This window comes from Dromiciops gliroides, chromosome 1 (assembly GCF_019393635.1).
Source record: "Dromiciops gliroides isolate mDroGli1 chromosome 1, mDroGli1.pri, whole genome shotgun sequence".
Taxonomy (NCBI): Eukaryota; Metazoa; Chordata; class Mammalia; order Microbiotheria; family Microbiotheriidae; genus Dromiciops; species Dromiciops gliroides.
Window position 1 is genome coordinate 302,352,007 of NC_057861.1, and position 20,521 is coordinate 302,372,527.

The 20,521-nt window shown below is 36.3% G+C and overlaps 1 protein-coding gene and 1 pseudogene across 2 annotated transcripts; both read right to left on the minus strand.

Moving 5' to 3' along the window:
* Positions 1-247: 247 nt before the first annotated feature.
* LOC122736916 (leukocyte elastase inhibitor-like) lies at positions 248-12,335 on the minus strand. Of its 2 annotated transcripts, none has more exons than XM_043979318.1 (7): positions 12,189-12,335; positions 10,071-10,247; positions 6,777-6,914; positions 4,502-4,619; positions 2,730-2,872; positions 2,427-2,594; positions 248-898 (listed from the first exon to the last, which is right to left on the minus strand). In XM_043979318.1, the coding sequence occupies exons 2-7, from the start codon at positions 10,236-10,238 to the stop codon at positions 494-496; spliced, it is 1,140 nt and encodes a 379-aa protein (XP_043835253.1). In that variant the 5' UTR covers positions 10,239-10,247; positions 12,189-12,335; the 3' UTR covers positions 248-493. The 2 variants fall into 2 exon arrangements, with proteins under 2 accessions (XP_043835253.1, XP_043835254.1); XM_043979319.1 differs by lacking the exon at positions 12,189-12,335 and adding an exon at positions 11,684-11,820.
* A 4,862-nt stretch (positions 12,336-17,197) lies between these two features.
* LOC122736919 lies at positions 17,198-18,270 on the minus strand (annotated as a pseudogene).
* Between the last annotated feature and the right edge of the window lie 2,251 nt (positions 18,271-20,521).

A 20,521-nucleotide genomic window follows, 5' to 3' on the forward strand; every position in this document is an offset into this window, starting at 1 on the left:
TCTACTTGATATTCTACTGACTGGCTAAATATTATACAATACCTCCTTTCTACCCCCATACAAGTTCCTTAAGGTAGGGACTGTTGAGCTTTTGGTCTTGTGGTCCAAGTGCCCATAATGCCATGCACATAGCAGGCACCCAGTCAATATTTATTAAATTTAAATCTCTACTATCCCATCTAAACCAAATAATTCTCTAGTTCTGAAAGTTACAGAGCAGAATTGGATTCTGAGAAGCCATCCTCGACAACAATACCTGATTCATTTCAACAAAACATTCACAGCTTTGGGACAAAGATAAATACAGAAATGGATATGTGTGGAATTTCATGAATTTAATCAGCAAATAAATTGAAGTTAGTAAAGACAATGTTAAAATGTGTTTCTGAACAGTAATTTTATTAGGAAAATTCAATATAGCAAATGACCCATGATTTTAAAATTCAGATTGACAAATTGGGTCTTCTTTACTCAATTTGCATTTCCAGATGTTTTATGGAGAAGTAAATCTACCAAAGAATAAGATGTTTCCTGAGAGATTGTGACGGATGAAAAATAGGAATGGATGGTCAGCAGTAAATTCTTCTTCAGGCCTCATCGCACAAAGGAATGTAGTGGTTGCAGTGGCAGCTGCTGCCTCAGTGCCCTCTTCATTCACTTCCACAAAAGACTTGTGGACAATCTTGGAGATAAAGAGATCTCTGTTTCCTGACATACCAGACAGATCAGCCTTACCACTGCTAAACAGATCACACAGACCCATTTGTGCTAAATCTGAGTTGAGCTCATAGGTGTTTTCCATCTTGAATTTGGGCAGACGTACATGAACATCAGTGGTACGCATATTATCATGATGTGTCCATTCTGTCAACTTCTCCATAGTGAGTTGCTTTTCAATCTGAAATTAGAAAGAAGGAGAGAAGACAGAACTTTAACAACTGGATTGCATTTATTGATGAGATAGGTGAATTGACAAAATGTTTACAATTATTATAATTTATATGAATGAACTGGTGAGAAGTCACTTCATTCTTTTCCTTCCATTTCCAATCCCACCTCCAACACTGATACCTTTATGAGAACTATGTTCTTATCTAGCAGGTTGGCTGGGTATGACAGAACAAAGATGAATTTCCCGTACTAGTAGTCCAACTGAGGTCATATGATCTGTACACTCGACCAATATTTACTGAGCTCTTATCATGTCCAAATTCCTGTACTTGTGGTTATAAAGCCTATGTTCACAGAATTAGTGTTTCAAGTTAGAAGGCTCCTTAGAAATCACCCAGTCCAAAGCCTCATTTTAAATATAAGGAAATGGAATGCTAAAGCAATAACTGACTTCTTGTATATATTGATTGCCTTCCCAGTAAGAAAATGTTACTTAAGAATAGCAACCATTTCTTTTTTCTGGATTTTTCTCTACATCCCTAGGGCTTGAACACAGTCCCTGGCACAAAGTAAATGCTTAATAAATGATTGCTGATTGCTTGTTCAAGGAGACATGCTAGCAAGGAGCAAAACTAGGTTCTGGGATACCAATTCCATTGATTTTTGTTCCATAACAGGCCTCAGGCCTGATCTGTGGAAGAATAAACTTAAAGGAATGGAAGAATCTTCTTCCTCTGCTTGTCACTGAGTTCAATCCCATGGCTTGTCACTTAAAAGATATCATGTGATGGCTTGAACTTTGCCAGAGGAAAAATATAACCATTATCTTCATTGGCATCACCACACATTGTAACATTTTTTTCTTTGTTTTTCTGTTTACCTAAATTCAGAGGGTGTTGTAGCTGTGTCTCTGTCTCTGTCTCTCTGTATGAAGTTCTAATAACAAAAATTTCAAAATCAATAAATGGAACTGAGCCAATTTGTTTTAGGCTCTTTCCAAAACCATAAAACTTAAATGTGTCAACGTAAAAGTAAATCTGTAAGCACAGCCCAAGAGCCTTTGCATTACTGGATACATCTTATAGACAAGTTTCTCTTATTGGGTAGCTCTGATAGCAACTTCAAGAGAGTTATGAGTAAGAGTAAATATGTTCATAGGGCAGCTAGGTAGAGCACCCAGCTTGGAATCAGAAAGAATCATCTTTGTGGGTTCAAATCTAGTCAAGTGTGACCCTGGGCAAGTCACTTAACCATGTTTGCCTCAGTTTCCTCATCTGTAAAATGAGTTAGAAAAGAAAATGGCAAACTACTCCAGGATCTTTCTCAAGAAAATCTGAAATGGGGTCATGAAGAGTCAGACACAACTGAAAAATAACTAAACAACAACAACAGCAACAAATATGTTCATGGAGTCTCATTGATTTTACTTATAGTATGAAGAAATCTGCTTTTGCCCTACAAGCTGGAGTTTAGTGCTATGTGAAAAATCACCATGTCCAAAGAAAGATTATTGACATCCAAAGTGTCTAAGGTACCTCTTGCAGGCCAGTAGAATCATCCTCAATATCATTTGGCAGCAGAATGATCATGCTCAGGTCTTTGTCCTTGTAAGGAAGTTCTAGTACTTGGCACTTGAGAGCCTCGATGTAACCATAGCGCAGTTTCTTTTTCTGATACATCATTTTCACGGATTTTTTTTCTCTCTGAACATTCAGAAACATACAAAAAAGACAACCCAGAATAACATATGTAGAATTTTTTTTAAAAAGCACACACACACACACACACACATATTATCCTTTGTAAAAAGGCTATTTATTATACTCCCTCCTGCTCACCTTGTTTAATCTAAATGGTGCATCAGTAGTATGTGCTTCATCAAATTTATCTTCCCAATTTCCTTTAAAATAGATGGCATTCACCAGCACAAGTTTAGTCAGGCTGTCTACTGCACCTGAAGCCAACAGCTCTGGAATTTTACCTGAAAAGTGAGTGAGGTGATTTATTAATTCATATATTAAAGCACCAAATTTAAACTAATCAAAATTGTAATATAACCAAATTGAGCAATACTTGACTTTTGACTTTTAACATGTGTGAACCAATCCCATACAGTCATGAAGAGCACTACATTAGAAAAACTGTGTCTAGAATGCTTACACACTAACTCAGAAATTGGGCTATACAACTAAGTATGATGCATAAACCACAAAGAAAGGAAGTCACATGCAACACAAATCCATAGCCAACAGGATAGAACAAGCAAGTTCAAGTGGATCTAGACATCTGTCAATTAACAATGGACATGACATTACAGGTGGCAATTATTCATTTAAATAAAATCATTCCTTGACAGAGTTCTGGTTAGTTTTTGTTTGTTTGTTTGTTTGTTTGTTTTGTTTTTTGGTGGGGTTTTTTTTTTTGTTTTTTGTTTTTTTTTCTGGGGCAATGAGGGTTAGGTGACTTGCCCAGGGTCACACAGCTAGTAAGTGTCAAGTGTCTGAGGTCAGATTTGAACTCAGGTCCTTCTAAATCCAGGACTGGTGCTTCATCCACTGTACCACCTAAATCGCCCGACAGAGTTCTTTTAAGTTACTAGAGTCAATCACCTCTTTAAAGTGTATGAAATAGAATAGTGAGAATATGAAAGGCTTTTATTTTACCTCCAAAAGGCAAATTTTTTTTTCCTACACAAACACAGTATATGGTCAAGGAGTGATGGTAATTTAAAGAATTTTTATGATATATTTTAGGCATTTATTCTCCTGGTAAAATCTGGCTATTTTTGGAGATATATTATTTCTTTCTGAAGTTTACAATCCCATTGAAGGAACCAGGAAAGCAATATTATAAATCAATACAGAATGTGAAAAATCAATACATACACTCTACTTAGACTCAAGAAGACCCATAATATTCATATTGATGAGTTACAAAAATATGTTAAGTGTTTTGAAGTCATTTGAAGCCACACTATCTAGAATGTTCTCAAAAACTTGATTCTTATAACTCAACATCTAATACTGGTTTTGATCCTAAAGATTATCTATTGGGAAGGAAAATATCATTCCGTCAATCTCATCAAATCATCTGGTTTGATTATAGCCAAAAGAGAATATGATTAGATTTATTACCTTTCATCTTTGATCCTAACATGCAGTTTATAGGATCCTAATATCATAAATGAGAGCTCAAAGGGACCTTACACAATACTGAATCCTATTCCTTTATTTTGCAGATGAATAAAACAGAGGCTTAAAAATGATAGGAAAAAAAAGTTAAGTGAAGTGACCTAGTGTCTGAAGCAAGATTCCAATCCAAGTCTTCTTGACTCCAAATCTAGTTCCATCATTGGAAATTAATAAGATAAACAGGCACATTGCAGATGTCATGGACGTGTAAATGACTCCTCCTAAGGAGGGTGAGAAATAAGTCTTGTCTTCTTCTGTTTGATAGGCATTAGTTGAAGAACAGAGATGGAAGACTTAGGATAAGGAAAAATAATAAAATGGTAACAGGGAAGAAAGAATACCTGTATTTATGCTACTGAATTGTATATACAGAATATACAAATAGATTTTGTTCCGTTTTCTACCCAGAGCACTCTTACCTTCTGTTTGCTCTTTGACCCACTGGTTAATCTTCTGCCTTGCATCTTCTGAAGCATGCTGAAAGTCGACAGTGGCCAACTCAGCCCCATACAATTTCTGGGTAGAATTCAAGAATTCCTAGAAAAGAGAAAGATTAAATACAGGAATTGGAGCAGTTATAAAAAAATCTCCCAAAGTATGAGGAATTGGCAGAGAACTCTATTCCCATAGGTCAATAAAATTCTGACAGAGGTAACTCTTCTGCTTGTGTCTAGTGCTACATACAGTTCATCAAAAAAGAGAAAAATACAGGAACTCTTCTTAAAGGATTTATCATCATCAGCTTTTCACAGTGAAAATTATGGATATTGTTTACATTCAACTAATCTGCTCCATGGAGCACTGACAATGGCTTGAGCAAAATATCAAAATATCTTAGTAGCTGTTGTTCTATTTTTGAAATCCGGGAATTTAACTCTCAATAAAAGGATTGATTTCAATTGCTCTCCATATGTTGATCTCAATATATTTTTATGGTATAATATTTATCTGAAGCTCTTCAAAGAAAATATCCCGTTTATTAAAGTGTAAAAAAATAATAGTCCTTATTGAGCTCATTTACCAGTATTAAACCATACAGTAATTAAATAATAATCCTGAAAACTATAATTTGCATATATTTTATGATATTTCAGAACAAGGATCATGTCAGTTATAAACACACAATAACTAATTCATATGTGTGAGTCTGTGTACCAACAGTGTCCCAAAAGTCTGAGTGTAATTTAAAACACTATAATATACTATCATTTAAAAAGTATAAAAGCTGGGGACAGCTAGGTGGCACAGTGGATAAAGCACCACCCCTGGATTCAGGAGGACCTGAGTTCAAATCTGGCCTCATACACTTGACACTTACTAGCTGTATGACCCTAGGCAAGTCACTTAACCCTCACTGCCCTGCCTCCCACCCGAAAAAGTATAAAAGTTACAAATTTACTCCCAAAATTGAAAAGTTCAATGATTTAACATTGAAAAATATTTTTCTTATTAAAATTCAACATAACCACCAACTTGCTCTATACATCAATCTAGTTAATTTTTTAAATTTGCAAACAAAACAAAAAAACCCACTTTCATCACCTGCTACTCTGTAACTGAAAGGACTGTATTTGGAACCTGGCCTTGAGACCATCCAAATGATAAAATTTTGATGCACTCACAACAGTTTTGACCCCAAATCTAATGGAGATAGATCAGGTCAACCAACATGGTCAATCAAGAGAACTACCTTTATCAATCTTGTCTGATATGAGACAGCAACAGTCATCCTGAAACAGTCAGACATGGCACACATAATATCAAGGTACACTGTTTTGTTAAAATTTAAAAATGTATTATTCAAAATTCACAAAGCTTAAATGTGTAAAAGAAATTTAAAAAGTTAAACTTTCACATTATACATATATATGTATATATGTACACACAATGAAATGATTATTAATAACCAATGATTTGGGGAGATCCAGAAGACCCCCTTTTTCTAAAGTGCTCATATCAAAAGTTCAGCCTCTGACTGGATTAATTTTCTTAACAATCTTGTTCAGATCTCACCAAGGTATGGAAGCTCATTGTGTTCTACTGAGATTTGGGTGGAGATAAAGTCTTTGAATAGATTGTTCCAATTTAGAAGTAAATGATATAATCAAAGCTCATTAGAATAGGTCCAGGAACACCCCTCTTCCAAGAGCTATAAGCCATGAGCCACCATGAAGGTCTTTGGCATTTGAGAGTTCCACTGACCTCTTTTATGAATAGCATGCTTGCGATATTAATAAAATGAATAAAAAGGGGCAGCTAGGTGGCACAGTGGATAGAACACCGGCCCTGGAGTCATGAGGACCTGAGTTCAAATCCAGCCTCAGACACTTAACACTTACTAGCTGTGTGACCCTGGGCAAGTCACTTGACCCCAATTGCCTCACTAAAAAAATAATAATAATAAATAAAATAAAATAAAATGAATAAAATATCAAGAAACTATGCCTCCAGAACTTTTTAAATGTCACACATACACACACACCCACTCACACTCATACTCCTTTGTCCCCTCAATATCTGCAAACATAATGCATTGCATGTAATAAGTTCTAGATAAATTTTTCTTGGTTGGATGGTAACACTAATCCATTCGGTAGTAGGATCTTTTAAGTTTTCTAATGGACATCTAGATTAGAAAATGCCGGAAGGAAATTGGAAGTTTTCTCTTCATATATGCCCCCCAAATATACTTACCGAAAGGAAATTGTATGTGTTCTCTCCAAATAATCGGTTTGCAAGCTTCAGGATGTAAGAAGTTCCACTTTTGTTAATACTAGTGTTTAAGCTCTGAAATCTTGAATGAATTTCATCAACTTCATCAAAATGAAAGGTCTGAATTGTTTAGAAAAAAAGAAAAAGGAATTAAAAAATATATTTTATGAATAGGAAAGCTATTTCTGCTTCCACCAACTTAATTTACTCTATTTTTAAAATCATTTTTATCATTCTGAAACTCAATTTTATGTATTTTTATTAGAAATCAATCTTTAAAATATGAAAAATGATAGTGCAAAAGTACATTGATAGTGGCAGGTAGGTGGCACAGTGGATAAAGCACTGGCCCTCGATTCAGAAGGACCTGAGTTCAAATCTGTCCTCAGACACTTGACATTTATTAGCTGTGTGACCCTGGGCAAGTCACTTAACCCTCATTGCCCTGCAAAAAACAAACAAACAAAAGTACATTGCTAGAAAACTGAATAATTATAACACAAGAGAATGTTTTTCCAAATTTCCACAAATGCGTGAAAAATATTTTTAAAAAACACTCCTTCTCCTTGTCTTTTCTTTGCACGATGATATAATTAAACAAAACCCGAATTCTTTACTGCTTGTATGATAACAACTTTTACTTCCCCACACATGTGGTTAAGTATCAGACTTATTACTCCATAGAGACATACAGATATAGATACAGTATTATATGCAATTATTTTTACTGAGAAGTTATATAATCAGGATTAATGTCATATCCTATATATAGACACAATGATATTGAATATGTTTCTTCCTGTTATTGCTCTGATATTAACAGTAATGAATTTCTTCGTTTATCAATGTATTCAAATAGTACTCCAAGTTGTTATTGTTTGTCCTTCGTTCTGGAAGGAGACTATGACATCCAGGGAGATAATGTCATGGCTTACAATGAACTGGATTTAAGTGAAGAAGGGCGGTGCAAAGTCACCAGCTTCACTCTGTCCTCCCACTATAAGTTTTAACATCTAGCAGTTATTATTTCTAAGAAAAGGAGCTGGGGCAGCTAGGTGGCGCAGTAGATAAAGCACCGGTCCTGGATTCAGGAGTACCTGAATTCAAATCCGACCTCAGACACTTGACACTTACTAGCTGTGTGACCCTGAGCAAGTCACTTAACCCCAATTGCCATGCAAGGAAAAAAAGTGCCTATGTATATCTATAGCTATAGCTATAGATATATATGTTAGATCTATCTATCTATTTATCTATCTATATCTATATATGGTATCATAATCCCATAAAATTAAAACCTTTTATAACATGTGAGGAGTAAATGAATTAGTTTTTAAATTATTAGCTCTAAGGAGGGCGGGATGATTTCGAATAAGTAAAATCTTTGCCTCATAAACTCCTTCACAAGCTGAACTAATGGGTCTATTTTGGTTATTTGCAAGAATACAAACAAAACTCAGATCACTAATGGTTCTCTTTCCAACAAGCTAAGGGTTTCATTTATTTTCTTTCTATTTAAATAATCTATTGTCTTTCCTAAGTCTTGATAAAGATGGAGCTCATATGTAGTTGTATTTTTCTCATAAAGGAAGAAAAAACCAATAAAATGATCTTGTTTACGGCTTAGTATGTTGTATTATAAAAGATGCTTCTGTTTTGGTGCTGGTGATATTAGTATTAGTAGCAGTAGCAATGGCAGTAGTAGTAATGAATACTTACAAATTTATATAGTACTTTACAGTTACACAGACTTTTATATGCATTAATTTGAACCAGAAAACAATGCTGAGGTAAGTAACATAAATATTAATATGCCATTTTATATAGAAGTAAACTGAACCTCATATTGGTTAGGTGACTTTCCCAAAGTCTTGCAGCTAACAAGGACTTGGACCTGGATTTTCTAACAACTCCAAGTTCAATGATTTTTCCACTGGAAAAGAGTAAAATCAATGATAGGTTTGAGAACATCACCATCTCATAGGTCAGGAGAAATCTCACAAAGTCACTAGTTCATTTCCAGTGACTACAGTCAGAACTATACCCTAATCATTGCAGAAATATAGTTAGCTACCATTTTAAAGAAAATTTTCCAGAGAAAAGTTTTCATCATCTTCCTCTTGGTGGAATGTCTCCATTTCTTATAATAGTGGTAGCCTGAAAGTTCTTTCTATGGTCTAACCTAAACCATGAAGTTTGATCATTTGTGTGTATGTGTGTGTACAGGCTTGCCAGAGACTATACTATATAAGATGTCCACTGTAACAGTGTATGTTACATTGCCATTTCATCATGTAAAGAATTAACTGTTATTTGAGGTTTTAATGCCTCAGGGCACACTGGCCTGGGACTCCACAAACCACAAGGTGCTCTACCCACTGGTTGTAGCCATTGCCATGGCGCTAGCACCTCACTTCATCACCACTTGCTGAAGCCTACATGGGCCTGGCAAAATTATAATGATTGGAAGCCTAGTGAAGGCAGTCATGTGACTGTCAGAGCGGCCATCCCATTGGCTGGGGTTGTGTGGGGTTTTTCTGGGATTGGGGGAGGAGAATTGGGCCTTCTAGCTGGATGCTTCAACAACAGGAGTTTTGCTGCATATTCTCAGCTGATTCCTGGGCGGTGGTATCTTTACAGGTTGTATAATTTCCCTTTCCCCATTTTATTTCCTTTCCCTTGATCCTACTGATCCTGTTTGTGGGTTTTGTTTTGTTTTGTTTTGTTTTTTTGTAGGGCAATGGGGTTTAAGTGACTGGCCCAGGGTCACACAGCTAGTAAGTGTCTGAGGCTGGGTTTGAACTCAGGTCCTCCTGAATGCAAGGCTAGTTAGTGCCTTATCCATTGCGCCACCTAGCTGCCCCCGTGTTTTGTTTTGTTTTTTAAGTTCATTCTTGTTAAAATAAATCCTGTTCTGTTTTGAGGGAGGCTGCTGGTCTCCTTCCTTGCCCCAATATTGCGGCAAGCCACTTAGGTAACACTCCCCAATTAAAAATTGGTCCCCACAATCACATGCAAAGCCCATAGAAGCCTATCCCAGGTCAATACATTTCTGCTAGTGGGAAAAGTTTGTCAAATATAAATGAACATTTCAGAGAGGTTGCTTTTTCAATAAATTTGACTTCCTAACCAAGTTACATACATGAGAATATAATTTAACTTTTAACAAGTTACTGAAAACTGAAAAATTAGTATTAGGTAGTACACGCAGCACTGTACTCTCTCCCTTTTTTTTTTTTGTACTCTCATATTAATAGAAAAGACATTTTTCCTGACCTTAGACAGCTGTGCCGCAGTGTTACCCCTGGCTCCCACAAGTACCATGGCCAGAGCTGTTGAAATGCTAAATGGAGAGATGAAGATGTTTTTTTTTGGATGGGTTTCAACCAACTCCTTGTAGAGCTCAACAGCAAAACGGTTATTCGCCACACTCAGCTGTTCCATTGTTTAAGACTACAACAAAAAATAACATCCAGTAACATGTCTTAGGGGCATACAAACCAACCCAATGTTACCATTTTCCCCAATTTCTCAGCCTGTTCTGACTGGGCTGTAGAACCACAAAATCACACCTGAAGCAAGGGAGGCAATTAAACCCTTTTATTAAAAAAAAATTAATTAAATCCTTTTAGGCCTTTCTGCCTTCTTCCTAATATGTAAAATGTACTTTCTCGGAAAAAAGCTGGGAAGCCTAACCCAAGACAAGTTCAGTAGAAACCCAATGTCAGGTTCTACTTTACTAAAGATGTGACAATATTCTTTTCTCCAACTAGATTAGTTGTACACAGGTCAATAGATCTGTAGTCCTGTCAATGAAATGTCACATGTACTGTAGTTATCTGAGTCAAAGTTCCTACCATACTGCAAGATCCATGAGCTCAGGGGCCATGCTTTGGCCCTTCAATTAAACAGGCATTTATAAAGTGCTTACTATGTTCAGAGCACTCTGCTAAGTGCTGGGGATACAGAGGGATAGGAAAGGGGCTACATCAGTGATTTCAGTAGTATCAGAAAAAGGAAAAAAAAAGTTACCTAGGAAATCCTCTCTACCAAAACAAAAGTACCTTCTGTCTAAAGCCCTGAGGGTAGGAGAAGGGAAGAGGAGGGAGGAAGAGAATTGTAAGTACTACTAGTACTACTGATATTGAACTTTTAGTGCTAAGCAGTATTTGAAGTTCACAAAGCACTTTACAGATAATATCTCCTTTGATCTGGGAGGTTTGCTAAGATTACCCCCTTTTTACAGATGAGAAAATTGAGGCAAATAAGGACTCATTTGAACTGAGACCTCCCATGTCCCAAAGTCAGTATATGTCAGAGGCAAAGCAACAAATCTAGACATCAGCAAATTTGGAGCCCTCTCAGTGCCTCTTCTCACACAGTAGCTGGTCTGCAAATGTTTCCTGAATTGTCATTGCACCTGGAGCACCTCACGATTATCACAGACTTTTTTTTTTAATGTACTTTTATCAGTTAACAAAAACCTATCCTTTCTTCCTCCTTCACCCAACTGAAAAACCCTTGTGATATTCTTGGTCAAACAAAACAAATTCCTTCATTGGCCAAGCCCCACCCCCACCGCCCAAAAAAAGTAGGGTACTAATTTCTGAGCACTAACATTTGGGAGCAAAGTACTTTAGGGTTCTACACCTATACGTATTGCATTTGCCCCAACTTTTCAAAACAACAACAAAAAAACCAAGTGGATTCGAAAACCAGGAAGAACTGATCCCTATTGGTCCCAGGGTAAAGCTGCAAAGAGGGAGGGCTGAAAAGAACTCATAGAACATCAACAGTTTGAGGTCCCCGGGCTCTTCCAGAGTGATTCCCCTCGTTCCTCCCCATCCCAGACATAGGTCAGGATCCCAAACATTGAGACTAAAACTCACTGATCTGTAACTCAATTTCCTCCTTGGAGAAAACACAAATTTCTTAGGTTTCCTCAGTTCCCCTTCTCTCCCAGCGAGGAGAGTGAATCTCTTGAAGCTTAGAGGCGTTTCTAAGGTTCTGGAGTTTCACTTCCTCTTCTTGGATCAGCGAGAACCACCCCCTAGCCCAGCTTACTGCCTGTAAGAGCATCTCGTGATACTCTGGAACTGTGGGCCCAAGGTAGGAGGGACAACGGCCCCACCCAGAGGATCCCGTAATTGGGTTGCGGGCAGGGGGGGGGGGGGGGGAGGGGAATTCCTGCTTCTTCCTTCCTTGGTAATCATTGCCTCTGCAGGCTGTCGCAGCTCGTTCTGTGACGTTCTCCCTCTCCCTCCTCTCCCTCTCCCTCCTCTCCCTCCTCTCCCTCTCCCTCCTCTCCCTCCTCTCCCTCCTCTCCCTCCTCTCCCTCTCCCCCTCTCCCTCTCCCTCTCCCTCTCGAAATAGCTCCAGGAGGCGTGCTCTTACCGGGTCAGGATCTAGATAGAGGAAACTAGACAAGACCTTCACCTTTCAGGCAAGAAGACAAGGAAGCTTCTAAGACTAAGCCAGCCCAGCTGTGGTCTGTACCTTCTATATAGCCAGGAAGGTTTAACCAGAAGGGGGTGGATCCAGAAATCCTAGCGCCTGGGGGGCAGAAATACCGGTGTGAAGAAATAGGGTGTGTTCTCCCTATGTGGGTAGGGAAAAAATCTGTGAGGTATGATAGAGCAACATTTCTCCTATTCCTCCCCTTTTAATTTTTATGCTTGCCTTAAAAAAATTCTTTCCCATAGTCAGCATTTTAGTAGTCACCTAGATCAATCAAGCAATTGAACCACTTGCTAAATAAATTAATAAATATACTGTAAGCGATTATGCTGAAGTGACTATAAATGGAACACCACAATATATTCAATTAAAAGAAATTACTTATTTTATATTGAGTTTTCTTTGGAGAGACATCAGTCCAGCTTGGTTGGACTTGTTTTCCTGAAGAGTCAAGGATTGCTCTGCTACTTGCCAAGATTTTCCAGTTCAACCATCCCCACCCCAGTGACTGAATCACTTCTGGGCTGTTAATAGACTTCTTTCTGGACAGAGCGTGTGATCTGATCATTGTAGAAATTAACCCAATCAATACAGATCCTCTGCAACATACAGTTTTAGAGAATTGTCTGGGGCTTCTTACCCAGGGTCATACAGCTAGTATTAATATAAATGAAGAGTTGGATGTGATTCTTCCTGATTTTACTGCTACCTCATCTAACCATCAAGACAGTCTTTTCATGAAGAGTCTTTTAAAGCAGTTAAACTATCCAAACTATAGCTACCAGACAAATAGAATGACAGCAGAAGGAGGCCTGGATTTGGAATCAGAGGACCTGGGATTGGATTCTTTGACTTTTCCTATTTATGTGACCTTGGGTAAATTAATGCTCTTCTAGGACTTTGTTGGCATGTGCACAATAAGGGGATTAAGTTAGCTCTTTTGTCTTTTAAAATTTTAAGTCTTTTCTATCTCTAAATTCACATGTTTTCCCATTTAATGTGCTTTCCAAACCTTTCTTCTCCAAACAGCCTTTAATAAAACTTTCTTCTGTGTCATTTTAATTGTTCTTTATTTTCAGCTGTTTGCAACTGAGGGGAAATATCTCATTTCTTCATTATGATATACACTAAAGTTTTCATGACAGCAAATGACAGTAAAAAGGAAAAAAATGGAAACTTGAAAGCCAGTAATGCCTCATTTGTCTATGATTGTATGAAATGATACATTCCATAGAATAATCTGGTTTACTTAAGTACTATAACATTTTTAAACTATTTCTGATGGAATAAATTATATAATTCTTTCTCTTTAAACAATATATGTAATCTAATCCTTCCTTGATAGTTCAGGGTCATTATTATTAATGCTATGTATTTTGCTGTATTTGTTTTTCCATGGGGGTTACTTTGTTATTTTCAGCAGTTTGCTTCTAATCCAAATGGCCCCATGCTGTTATGTTTTTTGAGTATTAAGTTGAACCTGCTTTTCATAGTTTTCTGTTTTCTCTTTTTTCTGTTTCTATTTTTCTGGAAAGGGGGATGGTGTATGTGTGTGTGTGTGTGTGTGTGTGTCTGTCTGTCTGTCTGTCTGTGTTGCTTCCAGAATACAATATAAAGATAAAATCCCATTTGGTTTTAAAGTCCTTCAAAACCTGCACTCCACCTCCCACATTTAATTGCTTCTTATACCTTTCTCACCTCCAAATACACTGCAATTGCTAGATGGCACAGTCGATCTGGGACCTGAGTTCAAATTTGGCCTCAGACACTTGACACTTAGCTGTGTGACCCTGGGCAAGTCACTTAACTCTCATTATTCCCCCCCCCCAAAATACACTGCAATTTAGTGATACTGACCTGCTGTTCTTCATATAGGATATACTCTATCTCCTGACTCCAAGTATTTTACTGGCTGCCCCTCATGTCTCTAATGCTTTCCTTCCTCATCTCCCTCTCCTAGTTTCCTTGACTTCCTTCAAGTCTCAGCTAATGTCCCACTCTTAGAAGAAGTCTTAATGAATTATTCTTAATTCTTTTTTATAATATTTTATTTGTTCACCAATTCAATATAAAAAACACTTTTAAACTTTTTTTTTCATAAAAATTGAGTTCCAAATTCTGTCCCTTCTTCCTTCACTCCCTCCCTGAGATGTTAATCTATCTGATATAGGTTATACATGTGTGAGCATGTAAAACATATTTCCGTATTAGTCATGTTTGGAAGAAAACTCAAACCAAATAAAAACTGAAAATAGAGTACTTCAGCCTATATTCAGATTCCATCAGTTCTTTCTCTAGAAGCAGATAACATTTTTAAAATAGTGTTTTTTAATTACATCTAAAACAATTTTTAACATTCAATATCTTGTTTTGAGTTCCAAATTTAATCCCTTCCTTCTCTGTCCCCTCCCTGAGATGGTATGCAATCCAATATAGGTTATGCATGTGCAATCATATAAGACATTTCTATATTAGTCATTTTGTGGAAGAAAACCGGGAGGGAGCTAGGAAGGGAGGGAGGTAGAGAGGGAGGAAGGAAGGAAGGAAGGAAGGAAGGAAGGAAGGAAGGAAGGAAGGAAGGAAGGAAGGAAGGAAGGAAGGAAGGAAGGAAGGAAGGAAGGAAGGAAGGAAGGAAGGAAGGAAGGAAGGAAGGAAGGAAGGAAGGAAGGAAGGAAGGAAGGAAGGAAGGGAGGAAAAAAGTAATATACTTTGTTCTGTATTAAGATGTCATCAGTCCTTTCTCTGGACCCCGAAAGCATTTTCATCATGCAGTCTTTGGAATTGTTAGCTAAGTCATTCACAATTAATCATTGTACAATAGTGCTGTTACCATTTTTTTTTATATCCTATATTTATTTTATGTAGAGAATTTAATTTTCAGTATACATTGTACTGACTGGAATTCTGCTAGCATTATAAGTCATCTTCAATACCACATATCACTCTTCCCTGTTAAATGTGGGCTTTTTTGTTTTTTTTATTTTGTTTTGGGGGGTTTTGTGGAGCAATGAGGGTTAAGTGACTTGCCTAGGTTCATACAGCTAGTATGTGTCAAGTGTCTGAGGCCAGATTTGAACTCAGGTCTTCCTGAATCCCGGGCTGATGCTTTATCTACTGCACCACCTAGCTGTCCCCTAAATGTGTTTTTATATATGGCACTTTTATAAAGTATCTCTTGTATACAGTCCCATTTTAAAGTATATATAGTTCTAAACTTATGAAATACAAGTGGAGGTATATTTGTGTCACTTGGCCAAGCTGGATTGATTCATGGGTAAAATGAGTTTGCATTAATTTCACCATATGAATGATATGTCATATGATACTATATGACACTTTTGATTAGCCAAGAGATACTGATGTGCATATATTATATATAAACAAAAAAGTGCATGTCACTGACTACCCTGTCAACTGGGAGATTTATAAATAGATGTCATTTTGTAATTTTACCTGAGTGATATGAAGGAAGATAGCTTGATTTAACTGGATAACCTGAAAGCATTATTTGCATTTTTCTCAAAATTTCATAAACAATGCAAAAAATAACGAGGGAACTGTAGAATCCTCATTAGTAGTCTCCATTCATGACCATAATGATGGCTCATCTGCTACATTTTTTGGTAAGATAGTATTATGGAATACACCAAGAATCAAAGGGAAAATATTTCTGCAAACATATCTAAATACTACTTCCATATAAGCCTACTAAACAGTATAGCCTAGAAACCTTAAATAAATACTTGTCAAAATATGCTTTATAGCAAAGTCAGGAAATGCTCTGCCCTCCACTTCTACAGGAATAAAATACTTCCTAGAAAATATATCATTTGATGTAGACACTGTTCTCTTTAATACCAAATGAAGCAGGAAACCAAAAAACATGATTTCTCCTCCTCCTCTTCCTCCTGGTAAATCCACTGAGCTGATATCTTGGCTTTGGTTTGGGGTTTACATGGATATTGGGACTTAAGATTCAAATAAGGGTTAGAGTTCAACTCTTCTTAGAACATAAATAATCGCAGAATGAGAAATACTTCCAAAGTTAGGTTAGTTCTCTAAAAAGTTCAAATCTTTGTTATGGCTGCTATTAGTATGTCTAGCTACAGACTTAATATTTACATCAGCTACAATTCTCTTTGCCACCAAAATGACTATAAATGTTTAAACATTTAGATAAATACAACTAACCAAAGCTGCAGTAAAATGCTAAATAGCTATTTTAGCCAAGGGTTTGGGTTGTACACAACAGAACTACTATGATTACATTTGGATAATACTTCTACTTATTACTAAAGACTTCAGCACTGACAGAAACTAAGTCAATGGTACCCTGCACATAAGCCTTATGGTTTATTCTTTTGACTAATATATAATAAAATGTTTACATAAAAATAGATATAACCTAGATGGTAGTATACACTAGTATACTACTGGTGCTAATTACATTAAAAATGCTGAATTGCATAATTCAGGGAATACAATACTGTCATATATTTTGTAATAATTCTTGAAATGAAATATGCAGTTACAGAACATAGTTTGCTAACTATGATTGTCCCAATATTTCCTAAAGTGAAGAATATGGGAAAAAAGTCTTGATATCTCAATTTTTTCTTTCCATCTCCCTCCCTTCCTCCAAAAGTATAAGAATATCATAGTTTATAGATCATTACCACTGCTATAACCAGGAACTCTTAAATAATCTTCATTATAATAAATATGGATACATATCTATATTGAAAGGTCTGATGAAAGTGTATGAAACTATTCCCACAATGATAGTTCTTCAAATGTAAAAACTATCTGGATCATCACAGAGAAGTATCAAAGACCTTTCAAAGTTTAATTTTACTCTTTAGGTAAGTACAGACATAATATACATTTAAAGATCAACATTATCACTTTGTACAAATCAAGATACAATGCATTAATAAAAAAGAATATTATATAATTGTTACATTAGATGAAGTCTTTGTTCTTTCTCCAGGGGAGTGGCTTTTTATAATTTCTCTGATGAACTGTTTAAGTGCAATGAAATAACCCTGGCACTACCATGTGTCATTATGAGTTCCATCAGGAAAAATTGTTAATCTTAGTGCAAGACGGGGAAAGTTCATAAAGCTGCTTCATCATTCCTTGTGTAATTAACTGGTCTGAGATCCCAGAGATGAAAAGAGAAGGTATTCTGCATTGAGATATTTTTCTTTAGGACAGGAAATATCTTCCTTTGTTGTGCTACAAAAATAAATTCCTGTCTGTACTTACCTAAAGAGAAAAATTAAAGTTTGAAAGGTCTTAGTCCGAGACAGAGAAAGTTCATAAAGCTGCTTTATCATTATTTTTGTAGCACAACAAAAGAAGATATTTCATTGGAAAGAAAGAAAATAAAGTAGTGGCCATATGTTGCATACTTAGAGATGTGTTCTCTACCATGATGGCTGAAATACTATGGGAATTTTCAGAAGCTATCAATAGCAGTGGCTATTCATCACATAATCCGGTACTGCTTCAGAACTGAAGTAGAGTCCTTCTTCACTTGATTCACCTTCACGTTTTCCATAACCTCTCTAATCAACTAGTAAAAGGTTACCTTTCAGGTTAACCAGCATAAGCAAAGCATTTGGTAATCTGTGACCAATATGGCCTGCATTTCCATGAAAATAAATGATAGTGGGGGAATATGCTGAATCATTTCCATATCTCAACAAAATAAGATTGAGAAGCACTTCATCTTTGGTTTTGATGAAAATGTTTTCATATGGAATGCCAGTGAACATAGGGACATAAAGGTACGATGATAATGCCTGTTCTGGAAAATAAAGCAATACATCCTGAATTTATATAGAATACCTGCTATTGATACAAATATTAGTACAAGTAAGGTGATGCTTCCATACAGATGGAAAGTCACCATTAAAGGTAAAAGAGAAATACAGCAGAGAACCCAAGACCATGAAGCTGAGGCTAATAGCCATCTTTCAACAAAGGTCCACAACATCCATGACTTTTCCATTGTAGGTCGCCATGTTTCTCAGATACACTCTTTGGCTGTGCAGGTAGCAAGAAACACTAAACCGGGAAGCAGGCTGTAACAGCCCCAACTGCTGCTTCTTCCAGCATTCTTCATCCTCCTCCTCCACCTCACCGATCCCCAGCCACCACTGCCACCACCTCCTCCCTAAAATTTCACCTTCTATAGGAAAACAACTGATCCCGTTAATTTCAGTGCCCTCTCTTTAATTATTTCCAATTGTTCCTGTGTGTAGCTTGATTTCATTGTGTCTCGCCCATTGGACTGTGAGCTCCTTTAGAGCCAGAACCATATTTTACCTTTCTTTGTATGCCCAGCATTTAGTAAACTGTGCGGCACCCAGTAGGTGTTTAATTGTTATTGTTCATCCTTTGTTTTCCAAGAGGACCAGTGACATCATGAGTGATGACTTGTGAATAAATTAGATTTAAGTGAGGCATAGTTGCACAAAGTCATCATCCTTATTCTCTGCCAGAGTCATCCGAGTCCAATAGAAGGATAAAAGTCAAGACAATAGGTAGTGGCCCAGGATGTAATGGATGACGTTGGCATCTTCACTGTCTGATCAAGCTCTAAGCACTTCATGGTTTCTGCTTCAGCCACTTTTGTGGAAATTGGAACACATTTTTCTAAAGAATATTTTTTGACTGACTGACACAATTCACCATGTTTAAGATAGGTACTTTTTTTTCTATGCTTTTTTAGATTTATTTTTTAAACAGAAATGGTGGTTGCGTTATATCAAAAGCTTTTTCTGGATATGTTAACATAATCATGCGACTTTTATTGTTTGTGTTATCAATAAAATTATTGGGGTTACAATTTAATTAATATTGGATCACCCTTTTGTTCCTGGTTTAAAACTAACCTGGTCACAGCAAAAGATTTTCTTAATCTACTGTGACAAGCCACTTTTAAAATATTTTGTTGGTCTTTATTAGGGGTATCAGTCTATAGGGTTTTTCCCCTTCTCTTCTTTGTCTTTCCCTAGTTTAGGCGTAAAGATATTTTGTAGAAAGAACTTGGTAGGATCCCTTTTCATATTTTTGTAAACTATATAGTGTTGAAATTATTTGTCTTTTGAAGGTTTACAGAATTTGCTTATAAATTCATTACATCTTAGGTTTTCTTTGTGAGTTCCTTTTCAATTTCTTTTGCTGAGATTCGGTTATTTAAATTCTGGGGTTTTTTATTTTTTACCTGGAGTGTGTATATTAATCCATTTTATAATTTTATTTATTATTAGTTTTATTGGTATATAATTGAGAAAAGTTTCTAATAATTTTCTTCCTTTCTTCTTTATTTGTTTTGAAATTTCTTTTTTTTATACTCATACTTTCATCTCCCTATCTATAAATATAATCTTTAAATATCAAATATATCTATATTTCATTGATATAATATTATAACTACTTCCTGCTGATATGTAATGATAGAGAGGCAGCTTGGTATAGTTGATAGAGAGCAAACAAGTCTTAGTGTCAGGAAGATCTGGGTTCATATGTTGCCTTTGTCAAACAATAGCTGTGTGTTCCTGAGAAAGTCACTTAGTGCAACTGTGTCCAACTATGAATTACAGAATTGGTGACTTGCACTGGCAAAAGGAGTTTCACTTCTGTGAAGCTATCTTGCAATGATGATATTACAAGTCTGAGCCAAAAAAGAGAAAAAGAAACATCAAATGTATGGAAACCTGAAAGGAAACATTAAACATAATCTGCTTCTTGGTGTTTAGTCATAAGGTTGAATCTGAAAGTAACTTTGTCTAAACAGTGGAACTCACTCCAGGGGATGAAATTAATTTTAGAAATGTTTTGTGGAATCTTTGGTTAACATACTGTGTTTGTGTGGGTACAGATGCTCTCTGCAGCATTATTTCTTCTTAAGCAGTAATTAAGTTCAGTGTTCATGGAAGAATATATATGAAAGCCATGTGGTCTAGAAAGGAACTCATGCAGAAACTAAGAGCTGTAGAAGTCAAGTTATTATTGGGAAGAAATAAGAGCACAATTGTAGTGTGACCTTACAAGATAGGCCAGTAAGCAAAGACGTTTAGGTTGAGTAGATAATTAAATCCTCCTTGAAAAAGAGGTTCAAGTATTCATGAATCACCAGAAGGTCTACACCTTTAATGATAGTCTATGTTAAGTATTATGTTTTTAAAAGTGTTTCAATTTTATCAGTTCTTCTTGAAATTTTCCATTTTATCTCTTTTCTGTTTATTTTAGGATTATTT

Excerpts from the sequence above, each read along its gene's own strand:
- LOC122736916 (XM_043979318.1), bottom strand. The coding sequence starts at position 10,238 with ATGGAACAGCTGAGTGTGGCGAATAACCGTTTTGCTGTTGAGCTCTAC. Across the intron at positions 6,915-10,070 it reads CTGCGGCACAGCTGTCTAAG|ACCTTTCATTTTGATGAAGT; the intron begins GTCAGGAAAAAT and ends TAAACAATTCAG. Across the intron at positions 899-2,426 it reads ATTCTACTGGCCTGCAAGAG|ATTGAAAAGCAACTCACTAT; the intron begins GTACCTTAGACA and ends TTCTAATTTCAG.